The sequence below is a fragment of the Leucoraja erinacea genome, chromosome 4 (assembly GCF_028641065.1).
Source record: "Leucoraja erinacea ecotype New England chromosome 4, Leri_hhj_1, whole genome shotgun sequence".
NCBI lineage: Eukaryota > Metazoa > Chordata > Chondrichthyes > Rajiformes > Rajidae > Leucoraja > Leucoraja erinaceus.
The window spans coordinates 40,794,692-40,809,372 of record NC_073380.1 but is presented as its reverse complement, the minus strand read 5'-3'; the positions used below and the strand labels follow the sequence as shown (position 1 = coordinate 40,809,372).

Below are 14,681 nucleotides of genomic sequence, written 5' to 3'. Positions count from 1 at the left end.
AGTTTGAATGCTGATATATAATGCATGTTATTTTTTGTTTCTTGATATATGTGAAGCTTCTATAGCTCTTTTTAAAAAAAATATCTATTAGTAATTGCCTCGCTATATACTCAGAACAAATAGGGGCCTGTATGTAGTAGCCATTTAGCTTAATTCAGTATGTTAAAACTATAACCAGTTACCTTTAAATTTTATCTGCCTGTAATTATGTGGGTGGGATTTATAAGTAGTCTGAGGCATGTTTGCGGCTGAGATTCTCATGCAGACTAAACTAGTTAGTTTAGTTTGAAGAAGCATTGGGGAGAGGTCACAGCTTTTGACCATGCGCGAGTAAGATTAAAATGTACTTATACAAGAAGAAGTTTGGATGAATATCTTACTGTTTATACTACCACAATAAAGAAACTATTAATAAAGATACTGTGTTTGGAAGATTTATCTTTTGACGGCTTTGAATGTCTCGTGGAGAGCTCGTGGGTGCGTATCGATTATCTTCTGATACCCTGTCTTCAATTAAGTGTCTAAAGGACTGAATCCTTGAAACGATATAAAAATCTGTCATTACATATACCTGTGCAATTTGTACTCAATCAAGCAAATGCTGGGATTTTAACTACTGCTAAAATAAAGTTCCAGATTGTTAAATCCATAACTTGTATGCTATGATCCTGATCTGTTGTGAGATGAACAGAATTGTCCATCAAGGACTGCGTGAGAAAATGGAGATGAATCATTAGCGACTTTCATGGCTGAAAATACTTAATTTGTCTTTGGGATTCTCTGTGATAATACCCCATTGATATTGTTATGGCAATTCACAAGCATTTACAAAAAGCATCCGAGTCATCGGTTGAAGGTCATTCCACCATCACAGACCCAATTCTGTCTACAGCAAGCCCTTCCATTATTTGCATGATTGCATGATGCAAAATTACAGAACACAAATTATAAGTAGACAAAAATGCTGGAAAAACTCAGCGGGTGAGGCAGCATCTACGGAGAGAAGGAATAGGCGATGTTTCGGGTCGAGACCCTTCTTCAGACGGATGTCGGGGGAGGGTGGGAAAACGAAAAAAGAAGAGGCGGAGACAGTAGGCTTGTGGGATAGCTTGGAAGGGAGGCGGGGGGGGGGAGAAGGAGGGAGAAAGCAAGGACTCTCTGAAATTGGAGGTCAGTGTTCATACCGCTGGGGTGTAAACTACCCAAGTGAAATATGAGGAGCTGTTCCTCCAATTTGCGCTGGACTTAACTCTGGCAATGGACGAGGCCCAAGACAGAATGGTCGGATTCGGAATGGGAGGGGTAGTTGAAGTGCAGAGCCACTGGGAGATCAGGCTGGTTATTGCGAACTGAACGGAGTGTTGGGCGAAGCAATTGCCAAGCCTGCGCTTGGTCTCGCCGATGTAGAGAAGTTGACACCAGGAACAGCGGATGCAGTAGATGAGGAGGTGCAGGTGAACCTCTGCCTCACCTGGAAAGGCTGCTTGGGTCCTTGGATGGAGTCGAGCGGGTAGGTAAAACGACAAGTGTAGCATTTCCTGTGGTTGCGAGGGAAAGTACCCGGGGAGGGGGTGGTTTGGGTGGGAAGGGACTAATTGACCAGAGAGCTATGGTGGGAACGGTCTCTGTGGAAAGCAGAAAGGGGAGGAGATGGGAAGATGTGGCCAGTGGTGGGATCCCGTTGGAGGTGGCAAAAATGTCGGAGTTGTATGTTGTATGCGACAGCTGATAGCGTGGAAGGCGAGGACAAGGAGTACTCTGTCCTCGTTACGGGTAGGTGGATGGGGAGTGAGAGTGGAGCTGCGGGATATAGAGGAGACCCTGGTGAAAGCCTCATCTATAATAGAAGTGGGGAACCCCCGTTCCCTAAAGAATGAGGACATCGCCAATGCCCTAGTTTGGAACAAATCATCGTGGGTGCAGATGCGGTGTAGCCGAAGAAATTGAGAGTAGATGATAAGAGTCCTTACAGGAAGCAGGGTGGGAAGAAGTGTAGTCAAGATAGTCAAAACACAAATAAGATTAAAGGCGAATTGGATAGGCCAAACATACTACTCCTCATTTACTTCTAAATCTAGGGGTACAGCTATTCTTATTAGGAAAGGTATTCCTTTTAAATTAAAGAATACTATATCAGATAAAGAGGGAAGGTATACTATAGTCTCGGGTGAAATTTATGCAACCCCACTAACTTTGATAAATATTTATGCTCCGAATTTTGATAACCCCCAATTTTTTGATAAAATTATTGATATAATATCAGAGTTTAATTACCAAAATGTGATAATAGGGGGGGACTTTAACTGTGTTTTAGATTCATATCTAGATAAGTCATCAAAACAAAAGAAGAGTAATTTAAAATCTAAAACTAGCGAACTTCTAAATACATATATAAAAAATACTAATATAATAGATGTATGGAGATCTGCTAATCCAGTTGGAAGGGAATACTCGTTTTACTCTCCGGTGCATAAAACTTATTCAAGAATTGATTATTTTTTAGTGGACATGAAATTAATGCCTTATACAAACAACCCAACATACCACATTAGTAGTATCTCAGATCACTCTCCGTTGACATTCTCAGTAAAATTTGAGGGAATGCCGGGTAAAAAATTTTTTTGGAGGTTTAATACACATATTTTAAATGACGTGCAAGGATATCAATATTTAAAACAACAAATGAAACTTTTTTTCGATACAAATGATATACCAGGTACTTCGCCTTCTTTATTATGGGAAACTTTTAAGGCATTTATGAGAGGAATTATAATTTCATACCAAAGTTTTCAAAATAAAAAGAATAAGACAGAACAATTGTTGTTAGAACAAGAAATCAGACAGTTAGAGTTGGATAATGCCAAAGATTCCACGACAGATAAACACAATAAGATAGTATTACTGAAATTTAAACTTAATCGAATTTTATCGGCAAGAGTAATAAGACTATTCCAAATTACAAAACAGGAACATTTTGAGTTTGGTGACAAGCCACATAAACTTTTAGCTCGCCAATTGAAAAAACAAGAAAGGGAAAATACTATAACCAAAATTAAATCAGAGAAAGGCGAATTACTAATATTACCTAAAGATATTAATAATAGATTTGCCCAATTTTACCAAAACTTATATACATCTAAAATTAAAATAGAAGATAGTAAAATAAAAACATTTCTAGATAACTGTAATCTTCCAATACTGGACCCTTTGGAACAAGAGGAACTAGGAGCTCAAATTACAATCAAAGAAATAAGTGAAACAATAAAATCGTTGAAAAATGGTAAGACACCGGGACCAGATGGTTTTAATAATGAATTTTATAAAAAATTTCAGGAGATAACGGCCCCTTATTTATTTAATTTATACTCCCATGCTTTTAAAGAAAACAAACTACCTGAAACACTAACAGAATCAACTATTACGCTTATTCCAAAAAAAGATAAAGATTTAGAAGATCCGGGCTCGTACAGAGCTATATCACTTTTAAATACAGATCAGAAAATTTTAGCAAAGATTTTAGCAAGTAGATTAAGCAAATATATTAGTAAACTGATAAACCCTGATCAAACGGGGTTTATACCTAAAAGATACTCATTTAATAATCTGAGACGCCTGTTTAATATAATGTACTCGCATAAAGTAGAGGAAGAAGATATATCAATTATTTCTTTGGATGCAGAGAAAGCATTTGATCAGGTAGAGTGGCAATACTTATATAAAGTACTACAAAAATTTAACATGGGAGAGAATTTTATAACATGGGTAAAATTATTATATGATAAACCGATGGCAAGAATTTTAACTAATAACATGTTATCTCAAAAATTTCAACTATCAAGGGGTAATAGGCAGGGATGTGCACTATCACCCCTGCTATTTGCCCTTATGATAGAACCCCTGGCTGAAAGTATAAGAATTCATCCGAATATTCAGGGCTATAATACCAGGGACTCAAAGAATAAAATCTCATTATATGCAGACGATATACTTTTATATATTACAAAGTCACAAACGAGCATACCAAATTTATTAAACTTAATAGAGGAATTTGGGTCTTTTTCTGGATATAGAATAAACTGGAACAAAAGCGAAATCATGACATTAAAACCTCAAGAACCTACACACTTACTGAAGTTCCCCTTTAAAATCGCAACAGAAAAATTTAAATATTTGGGTATTCAGATTACTAGAAAATATAAAGCATTATTCAATGCTAATTTCATACCTTTATTAAATAAACTTAATACACAGATTAAATTTTGGAAAACACTTCCCTTATCATTATTAGGTAGAATAAATGCAATAAAAATGATCTTCTTACCACAATTACTATACCTATTTCAGTCTATACCGGTATATATACCAAAATATTAAAAAAAAAAATTAGACTCTAACATTACAAATTATATTTGGGACTATAAATCACATAGAATCACAAAAAAACACTTATGTAAACCAAAAGAGGTCGGGGGACTTTCACTTCCGAATTTTATGTATTATTACTGGGCAGTGCATATTAAGAATATGATTTATTGGTTGGATAGTTCTACACAACAGACAGAATGGATAAAAATGGAGAAGGAGGATTGTCATCCTTGTAATATAGGAACGATCCTCTTTTCCCCAAAAAAACTGAATAACACAATATATAAGAAGAACCCAATTATATATGGTACAATAAGAATTTGGAAACAAATAAAATTATCTTTAAAATTAAGAAATCTATCACTGTTAATGCCAATTGCGAATAACCCTTTATTTAAACCATCTCTTATTGATAAGACATATAACCAATGGGAAAGTCTCGGAATTAGAAGGATCAGGGATATGTACGAAACAGGAAACCTACTATCATTCCAACAACTACAATTAAAATTTAAATTGAAAAACAACCAATATTTTAAATATCTTCAGATTTGCGACTTTGTGAAAAAATATATACAAGGATATCAAAAAGTAACTCCTGACTTATTGGAAGAAGCAATGAATATTGAAGCTGACTCACAAAAATTAATATCCTATTTATATAATAGTATTCTAAATATAGACCTACCATCGACAGAGGTACTTAGAGAAGAGTGGGAACGGGAATTAATGATAAAAATTACGAAGGTTAAATGGAAAAAATACCTGATATATATTCACAAATGTTCAATTAATGTAAGACATAATCTAATACAATTTAAAATTGTACATAGATTATATTATTCAAAAACAAGATTGAACAAATTTTATCCAAATATATCCGCCACTTGTGATAAATGTCTAGCCCAAAAGGCAACTATAACACACTCCTTAGTTTCCTGCATAAAACTTTATAGATTTTGGAATGATATTTTTGAAATACTTACAAAATTATTCAAGACAAGAATGGAACCTAATACTGAAATGGTTATATTTGGTGTAATGGAAGATGGGAATAAATTGAACACATCTCAAAATCTATTCCTTAATTATGGTTAATAATAGCAAATAAAATTAATACTTAAATTTTGGAAGGGTACATCAATACCAACGCTTAAAATGTGGATTGCAAGTATGTTGGACACCGCTCATCTTGAGGAAATGCGATTCCTCCTAATGGATAAATCAGACCAATTCATAACGAGTTGGTCTCCATTCGTCGTTTTTTTGGAATCATATGGTGCAACACAATTGTAAAAAATAACTGTTTCAGGACTGGACGAGGGTTGGTCAAGACTATAAATAATGATCTCCTTTTCTTTTCACTATTTTCTCTCTCAACTTTCTTCATTTACTCGTTTTCTTTCTTCACACACTATATATTTCACATTTTTCTATCCTTTACTATCTAACCTCTTTTTCTTATTCTCATCTTTTTTCAATGTAACAAAAAAAAAAAAAGAAGTTGTACATAAAATGTATTATGAAAATATATATTAGGCACTTTGGTGCCATATGACTGTGCTTACTTCTAATAAAATATTAAAAAAAAAAAAAAAAGATAGTCATGGGAGTCAGTGGGTTTGTAGTAGATGTCGGTCAGTAGTCTGTTGCGTGCGATGGAGATGGTGAGGTTTAGAAACGGTAGGGAGATGTCGGAAATGGTCCAAGTGAATTTGAGTGCCGGATGGAAGTTAGTGGTGAAATGGATGAAGTCAGTTAGTTCTGCATGGGTGCAGGAGGTAGCACCAATGCAGTCATCAATGTAGCGGAGGTTGAGTTCAGGGATAGGGCCACGGTACGCCTCAACCAAGGATTGTTCAACGTACGCTACAAAGAGGCAGGCATAGCTGGGACTCATGCGCGTGCCCATAGCTATGCAAATTGTAGGTTTGTATGTTAATTTCTACAACACTGATCAATTTAAAACATGTTAACTGGTTACATGGGAAATTATTCTCAAGCATACAATATATTAATTTATATAAAAGATGTATAACTACATTCTGGACATAAATTCTTTCAGTTACATGGCAAATTCTACTTTATGATATGCTATAGTTCAAGAAAATAATTCATAAAACATAACAATTGCTGGAAACATTTTGTAGAACCAAGTAAAAAGTGCAATAATTTGTCTGTTTTTTTTACTGTTTTGTCACACGGTTGTCATTCTCTCTGAAAAGTTCACTAAAATTGAAAAGGAAAAACCATGGCAATGACAGAAGTACTTATTTTCCTCCAATTTATACAATGTTAAATGTTAGTGTTACATTTTCAATACTTTAAATTAAAACAGGAGGAATTAAGTTTTATAAACATTGCAAATATAATTACAGTTAAAAGAAATATAGCCTCATTTTGATCTCACCCAATTTGAAGAACACATCATTAGGTCAGGTCATTTTGTCCACCCCCTGCTTAAACTTTCCACCACAAACACTTACCTCGTCAGGATTCGGAGGCATAGAGAAGTTGACCTACAATACCCAGAAGGGATCTGGCGAGGCAGAGCAGGCTTTGTGACAAAGAGGCCAAATGTCAAAGGCTTTTTATATATTTTTTTTTAATATGTGATTTAAAGCTTTGTAATAAAATAAACAAGGCATTTATCTTGTGATGCAAGACCAGGAACACCGTTCATTGTAATTCATAAACCAGTCCTCCTTAGCATAATGATGGTGGCCATGTGGAATGTGCACCCATACCTTCTACTCAGTATATCACTGCTCAGCCATTGGACACAATAGCAAGTCCAGCAATGGTGCAAATAATGAAACTCATCTGTGTCTGACCTCTGTATCTGCTCTTCGTATCAGTATTTTCATTCATGCTCATGAAAGTCCAAAATGTAATGAGGCACTAATGTTCCCTTCAGGACCTCCTGCCACCAGTCAGCACGCTCATACCAATAATTTAAAACATAAGAACCAGGTGCAGTCAGCTCCTTGACATGTCTAACCATTTAATAAAAGAATGGCTGACATAACCTTGGATGTAACAACACTTTCCTGCGCTCTTCCCATACTCCCCTATTAAGATACAAGATACATTTAATTGTCATTTGGACCCCTTGAGGTCCAAACGAAATGCTGTTTCTGCAGCCATACATTACAAACAAATAGACCCAAGACACAACATAATTTACATAAACATCCATCACATTGCTGTGATGGAAGGCCAAATAAACTTATCTCTCCACTGCACTCTTCCCCCCCCCCCGATGTCAGAGTCAAAGTCAAAGCCCCCGGCTGGCGATGGCGATTGTCCCGCGGCCATTAAAGCCACGCCGGGTGGTGCGAGGTCGCACACCGGGTCTTGGTGTTAGAGCCCCCGGCGTGCACTCGCAGAGTCCCGCGGCCATTCCAAGCCGCGCGGGGCAGTGATGTAGGCCCCGCTCCAGGAGCTCTTCAACCCCGCAACTCGGGCGGGGGAAGTCGCCGTTGTGAGAGCCCTGAAAAGCGGTCTCCCTCCAGGGACCCGCGGGCTCCCGGTGCCGCCGTCCACAGACCTGCCGTTGAAGCCTCCGACTCTCCGGCCGGGCCGCAGCAGCAGCAGCAGCAGCGCTCCTCCACCGCTCCAGACTCGGCCAGCCCCGCGACGGCGACGGTGAGTCGTCGACACCAGAGTCCCCGGTCTCTTCCTGATGGAGGCCGCTCCTCGTTGCAGCCCCAACGATAACGGAAACCCGACGAGAAAAGGTTGGGTCTCCCGTGCAGGGAAGAAATTTTTAAAAGTTTCCCCCCCCCCCCCCCCCCCCCCCCCCCCCCCACACACACACACACCCCAACAAAAAATAACAAAAACTACATAAAAACATAGACAGAAAATAATAAAACGCGGACAGACTGCAGAGGCCGTTGCTGACAAGAGTCGCGCCGCCCACCGGAGAGGGAGAGACTGACAATGACTTTCCCTCAACAGCTCTTTGGGCTACAGAATTCCAAGAAATTTCTCGTCACTATCCGCCAAGATGTTATTCATTGATTACAGCTCGGCATTTAATACAATCATCCCCTCCAAGCTGGTTACCAAACTCGCAGAACTGGGTCTCTGCGCATCCCTCGGCAATTGGATCCTCGACTTCCTCATTCACAGACCACAGTCTGTTCGTATTGGTGGAAATGTGTCAGCCTCGATAACAATCAGCACGGGAGCACCTCAAGGTTGCGTGCTCAGCCCCCTGCTGTACTCACTCTATTCTCATGACTGCATAGCCGGTCATAGTGTGAACTCCATCATCAAGTTCGCTGATGACACCACTAGGGAAGTATCACTGATGGGGATGAGTCAGAGTATAGAAGAGAGATCAAGCGACTGTCCATATGGTGCCAGCACAATAACATGGCCCTCAACACCAGCAAAACCAAGGAACTGATTGTGGACTTTGAAAGGAGTAGGATTGGGACCCACAGTGCCGTTTATATCAACGGGTCGATGGTTGAAATTGTCAAGAGCTTCAAATTCCTGGTCGTGCACATCTCTGATGATCTTTCCAGGTCCGAGAACACTGATGCAATTATTAAGAAAGCACATCAGCGCCTCTACTTCCTGAGCAGATTACGGAGAAGAAGGACTCTCTCTAACTTCTACAAGTAACAATAAACTCTCTTGACTCTATCTGGAATAACCCTTATTATGAATCTATGGTCCCTAGGTCTAAATACCTTCTCAGAAACATTACTTCAGTGTCCACTCTTTTAATCCTCTCAGAATTTTATATGTTTCAACGAGATTCTCACTCTTTTCTCCAATTAATGTAGGCCTAACCCCTTTAAATCTCCCTATGTTAAGCACTTCACCACAAGAATCGAGCTAGTGAACGTTTTCTTCATTGCTTCCAATGCAAATATATCCTCTTCCTTAAATATGGCAATTAAATTGGTAAGCGGTACTCCATGTGGTATCTCGCCCAAAGTGTAAAATTGCAATAAAACGTTGCTGTATTTATATTCCATTTCCCATCTACCAACCTCCCTAATTACATGCTGTACTTCCAAGTTTATTTTATAGATCAACATTTTTATGTCTTACTATTTAAAAAACATTATTTTATTTGAGGTGCAATCTTCACATGTTCTCACATTAAGAGTCAAGAGAGTTTATTGTCATGCGACCCTGACAGGACAATGAAATTACACCAAATTGTCAACTTTTTGCCCTCACTGAAGCTATCTATATCCCTTTGAAGGTTCTTTGTGCCTTGTTCACAATCAGTAGACTCTGTCTTCTCATCTAAATTATCTATTTGGGTTATGACTAGTCATAGGTCAGACACTGATTCTTGGCTACCCAGTAGTTACTAATTCCTAGTCTGAAAATTCAAATCCTTGACACATCTCACAGCAACAAGTCCCAAAACCAATCCCAATCAGAAGAACATATTTCCACCACAATCTTTTGCCTGGTCTATCTTATTTTTTAGCTCAGACCTGCAAGATCCTGCTTTTTTTAAACTTCTTTCCTTCCTTTTCACTTATTCTACCAATGTCACTGGTACCAATGTAGACTATATCCCAGTGACCATTTACTCACTTTACTTCAAGGTATTTTGTAACCATTCAGTCACGTCCTGACCCTGGCACCAGAGAAGTAACACACTATCTCTATGACTAAAGAAATTACCATATGTTCCCTACAAATGGATTACCTATCACTATTGTCTCTCACTCTGCTCCCCCCCTGTGCAGCTGAGCTCCACATAATGCCACACTTGTGGCTCTGATTGCACTCCCCAAAGGAACCATTACTCTACCATGTCCCAAAAAGAGAAAACCTGTTTGTGAGAGAGATGGAGTCGTCAAGCACTTGTACTTCAAGTCTGCTTGGCAGACACCCATACTAAATCTGGCTGAACACTCCAGGTCAGTGTAACCAGCACTCAAAACATGTTACCCAGTCTTGCCAATGTGACAAACTAATGCCAGTCACTATTCGAGCTACTAAACCCAGAGTTTAAGTTGCTGTGCACATGGATGTCTTGGTTACAGATTAACCGCCAACTCCCCCCAAGGTAGAGGATACACATTTAATTTGGCCAAGTTGCACTGCCATTCCTTATTTTTTACAAATTTATAAAATTATAAAGCAGGAATCAGACTTGTCAATCAGTCACCTGCCTTCTACAAACAACATTTAATAACTCTCACATCATATTTTATTGCTGCAAGGTTGTTGTGATTAAGCTCTTGGGGCCACATTTGTTGTATGATATGGATAATAGAGATCATCAATTGGTTTAATTGACATCCAGTAGAGAATGAAACCAAAGTCAAATCATGCTACAAATGGCTGACATTTTCCATTCCTCATGGTCCATTTGTGAAGTTGCTGTACATGGCTCTATAGTGGTTTAATTCTGTACTTCGTCAAAAATTCATAGAATAATTGTATTTGATGGGTCTTAATGAGACAATAATAAGAAAATTGAATAATACAATGTAATGCCTGTTCAATATTTTAATTGCAATCAATGTTTATATGAATTAATACCAAATTAAGCACAGTTATTTGCTGCAAATTGTTGCATGTGTACCCAGGCTTTAGAAAAATAAATGCAATAGGAATTTTAATATTAGCCTTTAGAAAAAGCTATTGAAAATAAGTTGAAAGCACACTATACTTACTTATCAAAGCTGTCACTTTTTTTAATAAAATTATCCAACTTTTCTCTGGCATAATCTACCACATCTGCATGAATTTCAACTCCATGGTTTATCCCAAAAGGACCTAAAAAGTAAAAGAATTAAAAATAACCATCATAATGCAAGAAACATTCTATTTTTACAACCTTCCAATCTAGCTCTGGATGTTAAATGCTAAGTAATCTACTTTAGCACATCAATTCAGGTCAAATCCATAATTCTCTAATTGTATTTGATTTTTTTTTTTTTTTTTTTAAACCTTTTCAGAAATTCATCTTGACTTGTTTGAAAGACTTTAATAAGACGTCATGCAGGTGGCGTGCAAAGATTTTGTGAATCCCCAAAACCTGGGGCGCCACGCGTGCAAAGATTTTGTGAATCCCCAAAACCTGGGGCGCCACGTGCGACATTGCCTACGCCACCACGCACCATGCCGCAACACGTGCGCATCACGACGCGTAAATTATGTCGCGTAAATGACGCCCAAGTGGGACAGGCCCTTAACACAAAGCCCCGGGACCTTCCCAAATTGCTTGCCTGTTCATTAAACCTGCCCTTAACTCCTCACGGAAGCAGGATCTAACCCGGAAAGGGAGGATTTTCAAATATAAATCCCACAGAAATATCTTGTCAGTGAAGTCACACACGCAAGCTGAACTGATTTTCAAAACAATCAAATTGTAAATGTCTCTTGCATTCAAAATATTCAAAAACTAAATGTTAACGCACTAAACAAATTAAAAAATGAAGACAACACAAATAGAAACTGCTTTACAGTAGTAAATATATTAAAATCAAATCAAATAGAAAAAAAAATGTAAATTATCAATTACTTGTCTCTTATTTTAACCTGGCATTGACTCAAGAGGCAGATTTCCCATGAAATTCTAGAAAATTGCAGGAAGCTTGCACTCTATCACCAGATATGATTAGAAATCAATGCTGCTGACATTCCAACTATCAGTTGCATAGACATTTGGACTGGCTTGCCAAACATTTTGACCCAGTTGACACTAACAAAACAACACAAAAAACTGCCGGACATTTGTGGAAATACAAGGATAATATTTGGTAGTAGTTATTATTATTATTATTATTAAAGCTTTATTTCAGACACAGGTCCATATACACATCAAACAGTACAAAGAATTCCAAAGATACATTAAGAAATTGCATATTAGCCTAAAATATATATAAGCTATTGCACCAATGCCATCTTAGCCTAGAAGTGAATCTATAGCAGCTTTTCAGAGGGCTGACTAAGGCTTCAATTATGTGGTTCTCTGACTTGTCCAGGTGACACATAAAACTAAACATCAGCTGTCTTAAGAGTGCCTCACAGGTTGGCACTCTAGTGGACACAAACAATTGACTGGCACTATGCCACCTAGGGACACGAAGTAGCAACCTCATTGCATCATTGTATGCTACCTTAAGCCTCTGCATACTCTTTTTCTTATACTTAGACCACAATTGAGCAGTATATAACGGTGTGATGTAGGTTCTGAACAGGGAACACTTCACATGGTCAGAGTGGTGAATCTCTGGAACTCTCTGCCACAGATGGTAGTTGAGGCCAGTTCATTGGCTATATTTAAGAGGGAGTTAGATGTGGCCCTTGTGGCTAAGGGGATCAGGGGGTATGGAGAGAAGGCAGGTACGGGATACTGAGTTGGATGATCAGCCATGATCATATTGAATGGCGGTGCAGGCTCGAAGGGCCGAATGGCCTACTCCTGCACCTAATTTCTATGTTTCTATGTCAGAGCACATATAAAACTTCCTTATAAGCATGTTGGCTTGAAGATAACCCCTTGGACACTCGGTCACAATATAATTAAAGGTTAGCATTTGGTAATCAGTGAACAATGAATTAGATTAAAATGCATGTCAAAGTAAACAAATTGAATTAAATGTAAAAAAATACCAGCATGTGGTAGCTTTAAAAAAACCTCTGTCTTTTTATGTTTTTCATCCTACCCACCCACCCAATTACAAGCAAAATAAGAAGTTAAATTAAACTTCCAGAGACAACATTTGCTTTTGTTTTACTTACAGAGAGATGATCACATCAGGGATGGTCAGTGTTATATGTAATCACCTATTATTCAATCGTTATAGCATATGTTTATTTAGATTGGAAGCAAAACATTGATAACAATAACTCACAAAATGTATGCAAATTGAAGAATGCTAGCAACTACCTTAAAATTATTATTCTAAAATTCAGGGATGGCTGTGGACCCTATGGAAAAGCTAAGATATCCAGATCTGGGCACCCACAGACATGGTTTGGGTTGGGGGCAAAGGAAAAAAGGTGGTGAGTGCAGGGGTGGTATTACACAAAATTGGAGAAGTCAAAGTTCATACCATTGCGTTGTAAGTTCTCCAAGCAGAATGAGATGCTATTCCTCAAGTTTGTGTGTGTACTCACTATGGTAATGGAGGATACCAAGGAGAGAAAGATCGATATGAGAATGGGAGTGGAAGTTAAATAGTTAGCAGCGAGGAGATCCAGCAGACCTTGGCCAACAATGTGCAAGTATTCAATGGAACAGTTGACTAGTCTACACTTGGTCCTGCCACAAGTCCTTCCATCCACCGAGTCCTCCCCAACCATTGATTACCCATTCACACTAGTTGTTATCCCACTTTCTCATCCACTTCCTACAAAGCAGGGGCAATTTGAAAGACGCCAATCACCCTACAAACCCCTATGTCTCTGGCATGTGATAAGTAACCCGAGCATATGGAGGAAACCCATCGGGAGAATGTGCAAACTCCACAGAGACAACACCCAAGGTCAAGATTGAACCCGGGTCTCTGGTGCCAATATGCAGCATCTCTACCAGCTGTGCCTCTGTGCCATCCTTGCAACTTCTCAAGCAATTAATACAATACCTCACAGTTTAAATGCTTTAGTTACTGGGATTCGGTCGATATGATCAAGTTATGTATTTATAACTTGTTTTTCATTATCCATCAAATAAAATGCATTGAAAATATGAATGTGGAAATAATATTCCCCTGGCAGAACTCCAATGTCTGAATGAAAAAATAATAAAAAGTCCACCTAATTGTATATACATATTTGTGAATATCTTATGTTTTATTTCCAGAGAGTCCTTGATAGAGAAGATACAGCTAGGTGAAAACAACTTTTTTTTCTCTCAACAGGGTCCAAGTTATCTTCTGAAGAAGGGTCATGACCCAAAACGTCATCCATCCTTTTTCTTCAGAGATGCTGCCTGACCTGCTGAGGTATTCCAGCATGTTTTGTCCTTCTTTGGCAGAAACCAGCTTTCCATCTGTGCTTCCATCTAATCACCATAACTAATTTTAACTGGTTAATGTGTTCACTTCATTAAGTATTCTTGAACATAATGGGCAATTGCTGCTCAATTTCAATTAATTGTCAAACACCTCATGAAGCAACCAACCATTATAAACATAATTGGAGTAAATCACTTGTACATTTCTATAGCCAAAGCAGACTCAAATTAGAAGTTCAATTTTGTCCTGTGGGGCACTTGAGAAATGTTTGCAACATTAAAGGTACTCTAGAAATACAAGTCATTGGCAATTACCACCAGATATATATTTTTGTCTTTGTCAACAGTTAATCTGTCGGAT

The 14,681-nt window shown here is 38.2% G+C and overlaps 1 protein-coding gene across 2 annotated transcripts in view; it reads right to left on the bottom strand.

Annotated features, from left to right (window-relative positions):
* pcmtd1 (protein-L-isoaspartate (D-aspartate) O-methyltransferase domain containing 1) overlaps window positions 1-14,681 on the bottom strand; it is an 89,860-nt gene that overhangs the window by 30,703 nt on the left and 44,476 nt on the right. For both annotated transcript variants that reach the window (XM_055634088.1, XM_055634089.1), the window contains one exon: window positions 11,031-11,133. In XM_055634088.1, the coding sequence (XP_055490063.1) occupies window positions 11,031-11,133 (103 nt within the window). The remainder of the gene's footprint in view (window positions 1-11,030; window positions 11,134-14,681) is intronic.